At 47.8% G+C, this 15,854-nt stretch overlaps 1 protein-coding gene across 1 annotated transcript in view; it reads right to left on the bottom strand.

Annotated features, from left to right (window-relative positions):
• The window catches only part of TMOD1 (tropomodulin 1), an 85,099-nt gene that overhangs the window by 47,981 nt on the left and 21,264 nt on the right, over nucleotides 1-15,854 (bottom strand). The window contains exon 2 of the mRNA XM_021691172.2: nucleotides 15,059-15,224. Coding sequence (XP_021546847.1) covers nucleotides 15,059-15,178 — 120 coding nt within the window. The 5' untranslated portion in view covers nucleotides 15,179-15,224. The remainder of the gene's footprint in view (nucleotides 1-15,058; nucleotides 15,225-15,854) is intronic.

The following is a 15,854-nucleotide window of genomic DNA, read 5'->3' as shown; positions in this document are numbered from 1 at the left end:
GACCCTGGGATCATGACCTGAGCCGAAGGCAGACACTTAACGACTGAGCCACCCAGGCGCCCCGACATTTGCATATTTCTTAAACTCCTATTTATCATTTTAACTTGTTTTTAAAAATGGCACGGGACCTCACATGATATATAAAAATTAACTCCGAGTGGATCCAAGATCTAAATGTAAGAGCTAAGACTATAAAACTTTTAGAAGAAAACAGGCATAAATCTCTGTGACCCTAGATTAGGCAATGGTTTCTTGGATATGCTACTAAAACAATAAGCAACAAAAGAAAAAAATGGATAAAGCGACTTCATCAAAATTAAAACTGTTTATGCTTCAAAGGAGACTAGCAAGAATGTGAAACCCACAATTTGAGAGAAAATTTTTGCAGACCATCTATCTGATAAGGGTCTAGTGTTCAGAATATGTAAAGATCTCTTACAATTCAAAATATAAGTAACCCAGTTTAAAAATGGGCAAATGATCTGAATAGATGTTTCTCCAAGGAAGACCTAAAAATGGCCAATACACAAATGAAAAGATGCTCAACATCATTAGCCACCAAGGAAATGCAAATCAAACCCCGGACTGAGACACTACTTCACACCCACCAGGGTGATTATAATAAAAAAGACAGATAATCACAAGTGTTTGTGAGAATAGTAAGCACATTAGCATTATTCAGAATAGACAAAAAGTTGAAACAACTCAAATGTCCATCAAATGATGAATGCATAAACAGAATATGGTATGGCCATACAACAAACTCACATCTCTTTTGGAATATATCTGAGAGAGGCCACTGATTTAGCTAAAGTAGGGATTCTGAACCTTGGCACAATTAACGTTTGGGGCTGGATGATGAAAAGAAACATAGCAGTGATACATTCTACAACAAGGTGAAACCTTGAACACATCGTGCTAAGTGGAAGAAGCCAGTCAAAGGAATCCATTTATATGAAGTGTCAAATCAATAGAGACAGAAAGTAGATGAGTGGTTGCCTCAAGCTGGGGAGGCTGGAGAGATATAGGGGTTTCTCCACTAGGTGATGAAAATGTTCTAAAGTTGGCTGTGGTGAGGGTTGTACAACTCTGTGAAAACACTAAAAAAACCACTGCATTGTACACTTAAAGTGGGTGAATTTTAGAGTAAGTGAATTATATCTCAAATAAAGTTGTTATTTAAAAATGACATATGTTGGGGACGCCTGGGTGGTTCAGTTGGTTAAGCATCTGCCTTCGGCTCAGGTCATGATCCCAGAGTCCTGGGATCGAGCCCCGCATCAGCCTGCCTCTCCCTCTGCCCCTCCCCCATGCTTGTGCGAGCACGCTCTCTCTCTCTCTTTCTCTCTCACAAATAAATAAATAAAAACTTTAAAAAAAGGTGCATGTTAGCTAGGGAAAAATTATAAAAATGGCTAACGCAGTAGCTAAACCGGTCAGGGACCTCCAGGGACAGAAGGCCCTTCGCATGCCAGTGACTGGTAGTGATGCTGGCCAAATTTAAAACAGTGTCCTGTTTGATGATGTGATGAGCCTCACTGTGTAAATTTAGTCATGGAGAAGTTAAATGGGTGAGAAAATACTGCCTTGGATCTCTCAGGACTCTTAGAACCTAAAACTGAGTCTCAGACACAGGCTATCCAGTTGGCGAGGAAAAGAGCTCCCACAACCATTTTGTTGGTGGCTCTGACCAGGAGAGCATTTGGTGAACACGTACGTGTGGAGATGTCTCTTTCATTCCTGTATTCCTTGTTCAGTCAACAAACACCTCATGTGTCCAGGCAGTGTGCTAACAGGCAGGGCCAGGACCCCACAAAGAGATCTCTAATTTGGAGCAACCGGGGAGAGGGGCGGTCAATGGGAGAGGTAGAAGAAAATGAGAGCAGAGCGTCCATTACTGCCTGTATGGAAAACACTGCATTGTTTTCGCTTCTCAAGTTCATCAAGATCCGAAACGGGGGTCGGCTTCACTAACTAGTGAACAACAGTCTATCGCTAGCTTCTACGTTGCCAGTAAAGGTTGTATATTTCCACGATGCCTGTGGTCACTGGAACCTCGAACCTTGAAGGAATTTATCTTGTTCTCCTGATCTTAAAGTGTGCGCATGGGAAATTTGCTGGGCAAGTCCTTCTCTGTAGCTAGTTCCAAGGGACGATTCGGTCTGGCTCCCCCAGGGCACACGTCAGCTCTCCATCAGGGGGAGAGGTCTTGACAGGCGCATGGCACACATGCATCTTCACTCCAAAGACAGGTTGGTGAGGGGTAAGCTTTGCTTTGGGAGACAACCTTGGTACCTAGGACTCAGAGCACGTCTTCACGTCCTTCCTTACACTTGGAAATGTACTCCTGTGATGAGGGCGGCTCTCTGATCTTAGGCTAAAATTATATGTGTGAGATGCTTGGGAGTGGTGGGGACTGTGGTACACTGGGGCTTCCGGTGCCTCTACACCACCCAGCTCAGAACTATCACCATATGAGAATATGGGTGGTGCTATTAGATCTGCTCATCTTTATGGGAAAGCTCTTGATTTTTAAACATTGACACAAAGTCCAAGTATTTTAAAAACAATGTTCAGGTCACAGAAAACACATCTGCAGGCCAGACTGGGTCTGTGGGCTGCCGTTTTGCCACATCTGATCTCAGGTTTCTATCAGACTAGAATTCAGTGTAGAGAAAATCAAGGTATTCATTCATTTATTCGACAAGTATCTACTCGAGTGTCTCACCCATATCAGGCTCTGGACTAGAGGAAGAAAGAGGTATATCCATGAGTTTTCAATGTAGTGGTTTTAAAAATTATAAAAACACATGGAATTTTTAATATGTTTTTAGAAATAATCGTAGGGGAAAAATTAGGCAAGTTTTCCTGTGGTTCCCTACTCGTGGGTTTTTAAATGGTGACTTCCTTCTAAATGCTTTTAAAATTAAAACTCGGATGTGCAGCTTGGCAGGTTATCATCTTAATTTGACTTTCACACCCGCACTCTGGAGTCCAGTTGTCCAAAGGACGATGGAAACTTTGATGGATCCTTATCGGGGCTGTGAGGAGCTCTAATACCCTGCCGACAGAGGCCAGAAAGGCCAAATATCAAGCATCTGCACAATTATCATTGCTATAGATAGTTCGGGCTACGTCAGAAGCCATCTCAGCTGGGCCCACTGTGGGCTTGTTCAGACATGCACACATACACAACACACAGGCACATACACTGACTCATTCACATACAAACACACACACACTATGTATTAAAGGGGCTGCAAATCTCTAAGAGAGCCTCTGGACTGATTCTTTCATTTCCAGTTGAGGAAACTGAGGCACAGAAAGAGCCAGAAAGCCTGAGTTTATATACAGACGACACTGTATATAATTAGCATGCCCAAGGATCAGTATGACCATTTCCAGGCTGGTGGCTAATCATACATGAAATGTACCCTATTCTGCTTCTTCACAGCGACAAAATAAACAAGCAACTTTATCACTTTTCTCAAATAAAGCAACTATGTCTAAGGACAAATGAATATTAAAGGTGCCCCCCGCCATGGTCCGAGCTCCAGGAGTCCTGGATTGCTGTGCTGTGACTAAACCCCACACAACTCCCCAGAAGAGGACGGGCCGTGGAGGACAATGCCTTTACTGCATATTGGGAGCAGCCGGCCGAGGGTCAGGGAGGGAAAGGGCCTAGCTTGAGGTCAGACGCTGGACTAAGAGCCCGGGACTCTTGACTTCCAAGCCACAGAAAATGTTCCATCCCGCCTGACAGGCTTCCTCTAGGAACAGACCCTGGAAACCAGATGTGGTGCCACGTGAGAACCAGGCTTCCTCTCCAAGTGTGTTAGAAAGCAAGAACTCACCTCCTTATCAAACCAGTCTCAGTTTACAGATGGAGAAACTGAGGCCCCGAGGCATGGAGTTCCTGTCCCGGGGTAAGAGTGAAACCCAGGAGGCTGAACGGCCCCAAATGCCCACTGACTTCTCTCCCCCTCCCATTTTAAATGACCTAAGCCTATCCTAGATGCCCCACCCCTTTCCACCACATCAGCACGGCCAAACGTTCTATAGGCCAGTCAGTCACATGATTACATTTCACAAGGTATTTGGCCAAAAAACCACATTTTTCTAACTGGACTTGAGGACTTTTATTTTTCAGTTACCTGCCAGGTCTGTTTCCCCTTGTATAAAATGAGGCCCTCTAGCCCCGCAGGGCCTGGATGATACTGAGCACTCTGCCTCTGCATTCTTGACCAGCAGCTTCTAGATTCCACTAGAAATCATTCAGTGGGGCTTCAACAGAGCTTTCTTCCTTTTCTTTTTAAAGATTTTATTTATTTATTTGAGAGAAAGAGAGCACAAGAGCACAGAGGGAGAGGGAGAAGCAGACTCCCCGCTGAGCAGGGAGCCCGATGCGGGGCTTGATCCCAGGACCCCAGGATCATGACCTGAGCCGAAGGCAGACGCTTAACGACTGAGCCACCCAGGCACCCTTGACGGAAGCTTGTAAAGAGGGGTCAGGATTTCAATAGGTACAGAGAACTTTTCATGGTTTGACCCCGGGCTGCTCCAGCCTCCTGATCTTCCTCCTCTCTTCAAGGATTCCAGGTCCCAGCCTCTCTAGGCTGCTCCACATTCCACAGCCGCACCCTCCTCTCGAGCTGCCGCCTGGGCGCAGGCTGTGCCCTCTGCCTGGCATTCCCTCCCGCCTCCTCCCCTGCATTTGTCTTTTAAAGTCTTTCCCTTGGGCACCCTGTTTGGCCTTTGCAGTGCTCCCCACATTGATCTGGAAATTCTCTGTCCAAACTCCCCTGGGCACCCTGCCAGAGCTTACATAATGTCACCCTCTTCTGTCTTGGAGCACATCGATGCTGTCTCTCTCCCTAAGGAGACCGACTGGGATGTATCTTCGTCTTCTCTGCCTCCCCAGCACCATGCGCCGGCCACTAAGAAAACATATTCTGAAGAGTCCCGATCCAGCAACAGTGTTGCTCCAGCTGGGCAAGGAGGATGGTATTGCTTGGACACCCCTCAGGTCAGCATCACACCTGCTGCCCCAAGCGATCTGTCAGGCCACCCAACTGCTGCCCCAAGCAGGTTTGGGGGAGGGGACACGTGAGAGGTGCCAGGGTGGGGGGGTCCAGGATGGGGCCAGTGTTCACAGATGGGAGTTTTAGGAAAGGCCAAGCTGGCCTTCTGTGATGTTTTCTTTAAGGGCCTGGATTTGGTTCATTTCCTCCCAATTCTTCTTACTCTGCCTCGGAGACTTTGGCAGAGCAGGACCCCCCAGGCCGTCAAACTGGCAGACTCACAGTGACAGCCTCCAAACGGTCCCCGATACCATGTCTCCCCTTTGCTGGTACCGAGAGCACTCTACTCTTACAGCTGAGCACAAGGCCTCTCAGATTAAAGACTACTTTTCCCAGGCTCCCTTGCAGGTAGGGTGAGCCACGTCACTAAGCTGTGGTTGATAAGAAGTGTCCAGTGGCGATTTCTAGTAATCTTCCTTAAAAGGCACTTACATAATGGCTTTCCTCCTTTCCTTTTTCTCCCCTTTTCCTCTAGTCCGATGCAGCGTGGCAGCTACGACAGCCATGAGGACCCTGGACCATGAGGACAAGGACTATACCCCAGGCTGGCCAGAGATGAGCTGGATGGAACCTGGGACTCGGGGAAGTGTGGGGAGCTGAGCTCCACACCAGCTCTAAATGGCACACTTCTGGACTTGAACTTGAGGGATGAATAAACCACTGCTCAAGTCACGTTATTTTCAGGGTCTTATACTTGCTGCCAAACTGCATCCTAACTGACAACCTAAGTTCTCATCCCAGGGATGTGGAGCCACAGACGGTGGGCTCGGTGCTCTCTGACTTTGGCATCTCCTTCTCTAAAATGAAGTTCAAAAGCCTTTTTAGCTTCAAACCTCAGAATAAAGGTGTGAACTCCATACAGATGCAGCTTACTGCCAGTTAGTTTTATCATCATAGGGCATAATTACTCATTTCTGTTCAACTGAACAGACACTGGATTATGGGGACACTCAGAATATCTGCATCTGATTGTGCAAACTGTGCACTGCACAACTCCAAGGACATTATTTGCTCTTTGGTTTATGTGAACAACGTCTCCCGCAAAGCGCAACTTCCACAACTGTCCCTGGATGCCCTATATCTGGTGGCACAATGTGGCTCCAAATTCAAGAGGCCTAGATTCTGGTGGGCAAATCATAGATTCAGGTTCAACATTTATTAAGCTGCTACTATGTGCCAGGCATTGGGCTAGGTGCTTTTCATATATCTAACCATACTTCCATCTATTTGTGTACGTGTGTGTATGTAAACAAACACAAAATCCTGTCATTCAGAACAGAGCTAAGTTGCAAACTAGGAGGCCTATAGTCCAATCAAATGTCAAAACTTGGGTTGGTTTGGTCTGTGCATTTAGATGTGGCATCAACATTTTAAAATAGGGAACTTTCACATAAAACTTCAGATTTCCAGGGGCGCCTGGCTGGCTCAGTCGGTTAAGCATCTGACTCTTGATTTCTGCTCAGATCATGCTCGCAGGGTCGTGAAATTGAGCCCTGCATCGGGCTCTGTCCTGGGTGTGGGACCTGCTTGAGATTCTCTCTCTCCCTCTCCCTCTCCCCTCCCCCTAAAACAATTTCACATTTCCAGTATCTCTGGAAAAATTCAACGATCTGGCAAAAAACTCAATGGCCTTCCCTTCCACATCAGCAACAACAGGTGGGGCTGAACAGCAAGTACCCTTTAGTCAAATACAAACTCTCCTGTTTGCCTCAGTCCCCACCACTCCCTACTGTCGCTGACACAGAGGTCTAGAATCAGTTACTATTCATCATTGACTGTGTTGTTACTTTTCTTCCTGGGAGGTTAACTTGCAAGTGAAAACTTTCTTATGTCCACATGTCTTTTAAGAGTGGAAAAGTGAAAGATGAACCAGGAGGGCCACGTGCCTTGAGGAACTGGCACATCTTCCTTCCTTTGCTTGTACTACCTATACCCGATGTAGGTGATTGGTTTGCTGCCTCTCAAGTAGAAAGTCTTCAGTAGAAGAGGAGAGATGAGGAAGAGACGAGGGGGTGGGAAGGCAGGGTTTAAACTTCATCTACAGGGGTGTCTGGGTGGCACAGTCTGTTGGGTGTCTGATGCTTGGTTTCGGCCCAGGTCATGATCCCAGGGTTTTGGGATCGAGCCCTGCATCCGGCTCCACGCTCCGCATGGAGTCTGCTTGAGATTCTCTCTCTCCCTCTGCCCCTCGCCCTCCACGCTCTCTTTCTCTCTAAAATAAATAAAATCTTAAAACTTTATCTACAGTGATTTTTTTTCTTTTTAAGGGTGATCTGAAAAAAATAAGGTAAAATTTTTACTTTTGTTAAATCTAAATCCTGGGAACCTAAGTATCGTCTGTACTCTCCTATGTGTTTTGAACATTTCCTATTAAAAATGTCAAAATCAAAACAGAAATTGTTCAGTATCCTCAGTGTGGGGCAGGTGCAGTGCTGTGGGTTGGGGGGGGGGCGCAGGGAAGCTGGACCTTGAAAAATGGGAGGCTTTTGAACCAAGGGGAAAAGGGCTGTGGGACCAAGATGTCCCCTAGCAAAGAGGCAAGGTGGGGGGTGGAAGAGAGAGGAGGGATTTCCGGGGAGGCTGGAGAGGGGTACAGGGAGGTAGTCATGGGGCCAGAAGACAGAGGTTAGGGTGGGGACACACTGACACCTAGCCTCGCTCCCCCTCACCCTGCCGGGCCCATCCTTGGCTCTGTACATGGCCGGCAGTGTTTCTAAGGATGTGTGCCTATTTTTAGAGCAGAGATTTATTTCTTTCCATTTCAACTGTTTACTTCTGTCCTGGGCTCACAATTCTGCTGGTTTGTGTTACAAGGGAGAACCATAGCCCTGTGGACCAAGTTTGGCTGCTTCCTGCATGGCCAAGAGCGTCTCCTCGCTTACAGGGTACCATCTGGAGAGTAGGGAGGATTTTATGATTTTGTGGAGTCTGATGGGAAGCAAAGTTGTGTGACAGGAAGTCCCCCATTCTCTTCCTGGGTCTGCGGTGACCTGCTGTGTGACCTTGACTAAGAACATTGCCCTCTCTGGGCTTCAGGGGGGTTTTCCCGTTGTTTTGATTTTTCATCACTACAATGTCAATACTACTTCTTACATCATAGGGTTGGTGTGAGGATTCAGTGAAATGCATAAATCACCAAGTGAATGACGTGTGTCCAGGAGGGACCCCATAAATGAGAGCTTCTTTACCTGCATCATGTACATACATGCAGGGGGCGGGGGAGGGAAGGTTAGATGGTTTCTAAGGGTCCTTTCAGTGCTGCGAGTCTAGAGTTCTAGGTTTTTGTCTCCATTGTTTCTTCTTGCAGTTCATGGCCCCTGTTCTCAGAGCTCTTTTTTTTCTTTTAAAGATTTTATTTATCTATTTGAGAGAGAGAGCACAAGCAGGGGGGAGCGGCAGAGGGAGAAGGAGAAGCAGACTCCCCACTGAGCAGGGAGCCCGATGCGATCCTACCACCCTGGGATCATGACCTGAGCTGAAGGCAGACGCTTAACCAACTGAGCCACCCAGGTGCCCTGTTCTCAGAACTCTTGATGCATTATGGACTAAGAGAAACAGGTCTGCCTGAGCTTAGCCTCCCACTTACCAGCTGTGTGATTCTGGTCATCCATTTCTTTTTTTTACGATGGTATGGACCCCAAACTTTAAGGACCGATCTCACAGGATCCTCGTAGTGATCCTCGTAGAGATGATGCCCATACAACACTTAGCACAGTGACTGGCCTGTAAAAAGCCCTCCACAGAGAAAAGAGCTATGATTATTATTTTGGGCCCTGCAGGGGACTGTTGCTTTCCACTCTTGTTTCTGTGGCTATAAAGGGCCAAAGCCTCCCAATGGCTGACTTCAAAACCAACTCACAGCACCCGATTTCTTTATAAGGTTGGGATTATCTCTACCATCTTCCCTCCTGCTAATATTTTAATCCTTTTACTGAGACACTTAAGAAAAATTCTTCCTTTTCCCCAAAGCTTCATTATCAAGCAATATTTACAAGTAAATTCTTGATCTTGATGGTATTTTTCTTTCTTTTTTAGAAGATTAGTATTGATGGTGAAACTAACATAACAACTTCAAAGGACATCATGTTGGAAAAGAACAACTTGCTGGTTATTCCCCACCCCAGGCCCTGGCAGGCTCCAGCCCACAGGTGCTCACAGGAGGTGGTGGTTAACAACATGGGCTCTAGGGGCAGGGCTGGAGGCTGGAAGCCCAGCACCAACTGTGTTACATCCTGGTCAGGCTACCTCATCTCTCTGAGCCTCTGTTTCCCCATCTTTAAAATGGGGCCCATGACCGAACCTCTCAGAGGATTAAATGAGATCATCCACGCAAAGCTTTGGCCATGGCGCAACCAGTAAATGTTAACTACCTACTGATCCCATGAGAACGCATACACGGCTCCCTGCACAAGTCACAGTGTGACCCGTCAGTCTTCAATGTTTCTGTACGTTGTCCATTTTCCCCACTGCCTGGTGCAAAGGCAATCTGAACCAAGGAGTTGGCTGGGCTTCAGAGCAGCATCCACTTAACTCCAGAGAGACGAGAAAGGGCAGATCCTCTTGGGGAATCAGTCAACAGTGGATACTTTTAGCACATGGAGCATTCCTCTCCCGTGGGAGTCCAAGTGCAACAATCTCATGATAAGCTCAAGTTTTTCCAGGCCACAGAGTGAGAGATAGAAAGTTTCAGGGACTTTTTTTTTTTTTTTCTTGCTTGCTTTCTTTCTTCTTCTTTTCTTTTAGATTTTTTTCTTTTTTTCTTTTTTTATGTGCACAAGCTTGGAACCCTCTGCTGCAAACAAAGCTGCTTTCCAACTCCGAGTACTGTACTCTGTTCACGTGACACTGAGGCTTAACAGCTGCATCACTGAAACCCTAACCCCCTGAAGTGTCAGCTGAATTCAGGTAACAAGGCTGCCAGGAACTGCTCATCAAATCATAGCTGGTTAGAGCTGGAGGGGGTGTCAAGAGGCATCTAGGCTGACTGCACCCCTTTTACAGATAGGGAAACTGAGCTCCAAATAGGGAAGACACACGCCTGAGTTGGGAGCACAGCCAGGACCGAACACAGACTTCTGCATTTCAGGTTGCTTCCAGGAAGAAAGGAGGATGATTCTCATCCAGCACTTGCCCCAGTTACAAAACCAGAGCACATCTGTGGCTCAAACTATCTTTCTGAGACCCCCATGAAGCTTCAGAGTGGCTCTCAGAACCGTGTCATGGCTCATCCACTGCCTAGGGGTGGGACGTTGGACAATTTACTTCACCTCTCAGTTTTCTTGTCTGCAAAATGGGGCTGATAACAGTGCCTGCATCACAGGATGATGATGATGGTTGAATGAATGAAGATTTTCAAAGTGCTTAGAACAGTGCCTGGGCATAGGAAGTGCCATATAAGCACCTGTTAAACAGAAATGAAAGCAGAAGCCATATAGAGTGTCCCAGACAGGGCGGCGGACCTGGGGCCTGGTCTGGTTCCCTTTGGACGTGTGACCTAGAGCAACCTCCTTCCCCTCTCTTGGTCAGTTCCTGCTCTCAAAGTTGGGGGCATGGACTCTTCTGGCCCCTGTGCTCCTCCTCCCAGATGGCTGGCACCGAGACCTCTCCTGGTCTGCATACCTTTGGCTTCTCCCTGTGCTGACCTCAGAACACGGGCCAAGGGCAGGTGAAACTGAGCTGGAATGTTTGTGCTCTCAGAAAGTGGGGAGGCCCCCTAGATCTTTTCAAAACTCACATACTGACTTGCAAATCAGGTAACAGAGACATCTCCGTGAAGGGGCCAACTGTGTGGCTGGGACAAAAAAAAAAAAAAACCCACTGGTCTCTGTTATCTCTTATCCTCTCTCTGACTTCTCTTTCCTTGTTCTTGAACTTAGAGAGGACGGGGTCTTTGAAAATGTCCATTTTGAAATCACAATGGTAGGAGAATCACGGGCCTCTTGACTGCTCAACCCTCCTCCAAATCCAAAAGCACATTTATTTTCTTCTTGCCGGAGTGGAAGCTGAGAGAGCACTCGGAGCCTGTCTGGAATCTGAGTCTCCACACCCTGGTCCCGTGACCGGGGCAAGTTAGTTTCTGGGCCCCAGGTTCTCTGTCCCTCCCGTGGGCACCCACCTTCCTGTAGATCTTCTGGGAGGAGGACTAGGGGTGCTGGCTGTGTGAGAAGAGGGAATTTGCTACCGAGGCCAGAGAACTTGATATTTGGCGTGGGGGCACTGGGGGAGCCCTTGGCCAGGTTAGAGCTGAAACAGAGCTCCCAGCTGGGGCTCCAAGAGGCCTTAGGTAGGGGCTATACTCCAGTCCTGAGAGGCCTTTTCTACCTGCCCCCTGCCCCCTTCAGGTCTGATGCTTGGCTGGGACCTTTGGCACCACCTGCCTGACTTGCAGACACAGCTTCATTTAACCCCATCCCCCACCCCTGCAGGGGAACAACTCCAACAGCCAGATGGCCAGAGGCACAGGCCTTCACTTCATTGCCCTGGGGACAGAAAGAGTCTGCAATATGGTAGAAAGTCTGTGGAGAGGGGCAGGGCCCCTCCTTAGCTTCAGAAAGGAACTGTCCCACCACCAGCCGGGCCTTCTGCCTCCCACCCATGTCGCTGGCACCTCCTCTGGTCCATTTTTCCTCAGAGCTCCTGAAACCAGCATGCCCACCGAGTCACTGCCCCTCAAAGATTCCTCGGGCCTACAGAGAAAAGTCTAAACTCTCCGGGTGGCCGTGCATGCCATGCCTCCCCCCTCCACCATTATCCAGCCGAGACCTCCTTCCAGGGTCAGCTAACGCCCCACAGAAACTGCACTGAGATTCTAATTACCGCTGTCCCCAGTCACCTTTCGTACGAGAGCCTTTGCTCATAGCCTCCATTTGGCCTGGAATTCTTTGTTTTTATTCTTGACTCAGAAAAATCCCAGGGCCCAGTTCCCAGATCACCTGGCCTGTGAAGCCTCTACCGGTAAGAATCAGTCGTCTCCCTGAGCTCCCTGTCTGTGCCCGTCCAGGACGCTGTTCATCAGGCCTGCCCGCCCCGGCCTGAGCCGACTGACAGGAGGGCAGGGTCCCTGCCAGGGTCCCCTGGGGTGGCCCGCACAGGGCCTGGCACCCGCAGGCAACTACACCATATTTACTGAGCTGACAAAAGTAGCTAATCCCCCTTTGGTTCTCACTTTTTAAAGCTGCTTGTTCGTGTAATTCTATGTGACAGTGGTCTAGAATCGAATTAGAACAGAATCATCTCATAGCAATAAAGCTGGGAGCTTGGTTATTCCTTGCCTATAGCGCTTGTTTTTCCTGAAGCCCAGGCTTCTGGGCAGCAGGGGTTCAGGGGAGGGAGGAGGAGACCCAAGGCTCTCGCACCAGCACTGCCTTCCAAAGCCCTGGAGTAGCCTCATCAGAGGATCCATCTCCTCTGGCTGGGCAGGGGGAAGTCACGAAGAGCAAGAGGGATTTGTCATTCTATGGGGCCTAAGATCCAGGACCCCTAGCCTAGGAATCTGGGTTTTCTAGAAAGAAGACATTTATTTGAATCTGGAGATAAGGCCAGGTTGTAAGCTCATGGCAGCTGAGCCCTGAAGGGACCAACCAACTCCATCATTTCATGGATGGGGACACTGAGGCCTAGGGAAGGACAGGGACTGGCCCAAGGTCACATGGAGAGTAAGAGACAGGGCCGGGGTTGGTGCTGGGACATCTAACCTCTAGTCCTGCATCTCTCCCTCTACACTAACGATGATTACTTGAGGGTTAGTGCAATGGTATAGTGGTGTTCTTTTCTTTATGGATCACTGTTAAACCACAGTTGAGCAATGACAGGTTTTCAAAGAAAGGTGTGAAATGTTCCATTTTTAACTAAAAATATATATAAAATGGAAAATTCACCTCATGCAGTAATATTCATTATGTACTTTCTCTGGACTGAGCATTGACCTGGGGATCTGGGTATAGATAGAAGATGCAGGCCCCTGTCTAGCAGGCCACCTGGGAATCCCTTTCTCGGCCCTGCTCACGGCTCCATGGTGGCTGGCCAAACCACAGGCTTGACCAGGGGGCCTCCTGCTGCTTGATCCTGTCATCCTGACTGCAGAGGCCAATTCTGAGCATTAAACACACTTCTTACATGTGCCGACTATGAAATGCAATGATAAAAACACATCCCCCCAACCAGTGAAAGGGACTCTTGCTGTCCTTTATTCCTCAGTTAATTCCTTCCATGACATAGGGTCCCCACGGCCCTGCAGCAGCTAGCTGGAGAGAACGGCGGAGCTCGCTTTTGCAGACAGTTACAGTGCCTGCTAGGGAGCAATACCTCGTGGGGCTGGGACAAGATTCTCCAGAAGGCTGTATTTACTCTGAATCCATGCCCAATCTCTGGTGCTGTTTCTTCCCCAGTCAGGATTCATGGAGGGGAGAGGCCCTCCTCACTGCTACCCCTAGTGACCCACTGGTAGCATTTTTGCTTCCTGTCCTTGTGACCTTATGCTCTTCTGGTCTAGAGGTCTTAGTCCCAAAGGGAGGAATGTTTCCGCCAGAAGACACAACGCTGACTCCACTGGACTGGACACTGAGACTCCCGCCTGGCCACTTGGGGCTCCTTATGCCACTGAATCAATGGGCAGAGAAGGAGTTTCTGTACTGGCCGGGGTGACTGATGTGGAATTGGACTACTGCCCCACATCGGAGGTGTGGAAGCGTCTGCCTGCAATCCAGAGACTGCCGAGGGGCTTCTTACCAGCACCATGTCCTGTGATTGGAGTCAATGGAAAATGACAACAACCCAATCCACGCAGGGCTACTACGGGCCCAGACCCTTCAGGAATGAAGGTTTGAGTCATCCAACCAGGAAAGAATCGTGACCAACAAGGTGCTTGCTAAAGGCAAAGGGAATACAGAACGGGAGTGGAAGAAGGTAGTTATAAATACCAGCTGCAAGCATGTGACCGGTTAGAGAAACAAAACCATAATTGTCATGAGTGTTTCCTCCTTATTTTGTTTTGAACGTGTGTGTGTGTGTGAAGCAAGTATCTTTGTTTTTTCCCCCCTCTCTTACTCTCTTATCATGTAACATAAGAGGTATTGATTTTATATCATAGTATTTAGGTATTATTAATTTTATACCATAGTACTTAAGTTATGGGATATCAAGGACAGGATTACTCAAGGACTTCACCTCCTCTTCTGGACTCTATCTTCCTCTTATGACCTCGTTACTGTCTTTATAACGAGAGAAGTAAGATTTCAGATGTGTATGGTTGCAAAGTGGACAAGGAGTAGACTTGTGATGGTTAATTTTATGTGTCAACTTGACAGGGCAACGGGGTACCCAGACATTTGGTTAAACATTTTTCTGAGCGTGCTTGTAAGGATGTTCCTAGATGAGATTAACATTTGAAACTGAAAAAGAAAAAGATTGCCTTCCCTAATGTGGGTGGGCCCCATCCAGTCAGTTGAAGTTCTGAATAGAACAAAAATCTTGACCTTCCTGACCCTCAGAACTGCCTTGAGCTGGGTAATTGGTTTTAGTCCTGCCTGTAGACTCAAACTCAAACATCGGCTCTTCCCGGGTCTTGCGCCTACCGGCCTTCAGACTGAAAGGACGCCATCAACTCCGCTGGTTCTCCAGGCCTTTGGACCTAAGCTGGAACCACACTGCCCGCCCTCCCAGATCTTGGGACTTGTCAGCCTCCATAATCGTGTCCAATTCCTTACAATAAATCTCTTCCCTATATACACATCCTGTTGATTCTGCTGTTCTAGAAAACCCTGACAAACACAACACACAAACACACACATGCAGGCACGTGCATGTGCGCACGTGCACACACACACACACCTGCAAGGGTAGTGTTATTCCAGTGTCATTGCCACAGAGGGAAACGGGAAGTGGTAGCTACGGGAAGTCTGCCCCTGTCCCTCCCCCATGTGGTAATGGTTGCTGTCCCTGCACCTGTGATGACATGGTCCCCTTTAGTGCCTACTCACGTCAGGGTCCAGCTCATCCAGCTCATTTTCCAGGGTCCTGAGCTCCTCCTCCGTGAGGGCTCCAAGGATTTCATCTTCATCCAGGTCACGGTATTTCTCTAGTTCTCGTCTGTACGACATGGTAAGAGAATTGGTGCTTGTCTTCTGAGTTTCTGTGATCTATGACCTACCAGAAAGAAAAATCTTAGAAAGACCCTTCCTGGATTTTCTCTCTCAGAGCAAATCAATGCTTGGCATTCATATGGTAGCCGGGCATGTTCTATGAATCGTCGGGATAATAACTACTATAGCGGATACTCTACTAAGCTGGATTAATTTTCCAATAAAACTGTGCAAGGTGAAAGTCCTGATGGCATGTGACTGAATAAATTGTCATTGATTATACTGGCATGGCCACTAATTCCAAGTAAACGGGGGACTCTAAACACTTATGAATGCTCGAAGACTATTTTATTCTTAAGTCGTTCAAATGCTTTTCTGTACAACCCTCCACCCTTCACTCCATGCCCTGATGGAAAACATGAATGCTGGAAGTTCTGCCAAAGCTGATTTTGTAAGAGGAGGAGCATCAGTTGAACACCTGCTGCATGCAGGTCCTTTGCCTACAACATCTCGGTCAAGCCTCACAAAAAGCAGCTGATGTTAACCACCACATCCAAGCCCTGTGTTAAGCACATCGCAAGGATTTTCTAATTTAACCTCTGAGTAGATATTTGTTGTTACCCCCATTTTATGGAGGAGGACATGGAGCTTAGATAGGTTGAGTGACTCATGCAAATCACGCTACTAGGAAGTT

The sequence above is a fragment of the Neomonachus schauinslandi genome, chromosome 13 (assembly GCF_002201575.2).
Source record: "Neomonachus schauinslandi chromosome 13, ASM220157v2, whole genome shotgun sequence".
Classification (NCBI taxonomy): domain Eukaryota; kingdom Metazoa; phylum Chordata; class Mammalia; order Carnivora; family Phocidae; genus Neomonachus; species Neomonachus schauinslandi.
Note: the sequence above shows the minus strand (reverse complement) of the source record. Positions and strands in the feature narration are given on the sequence as shown.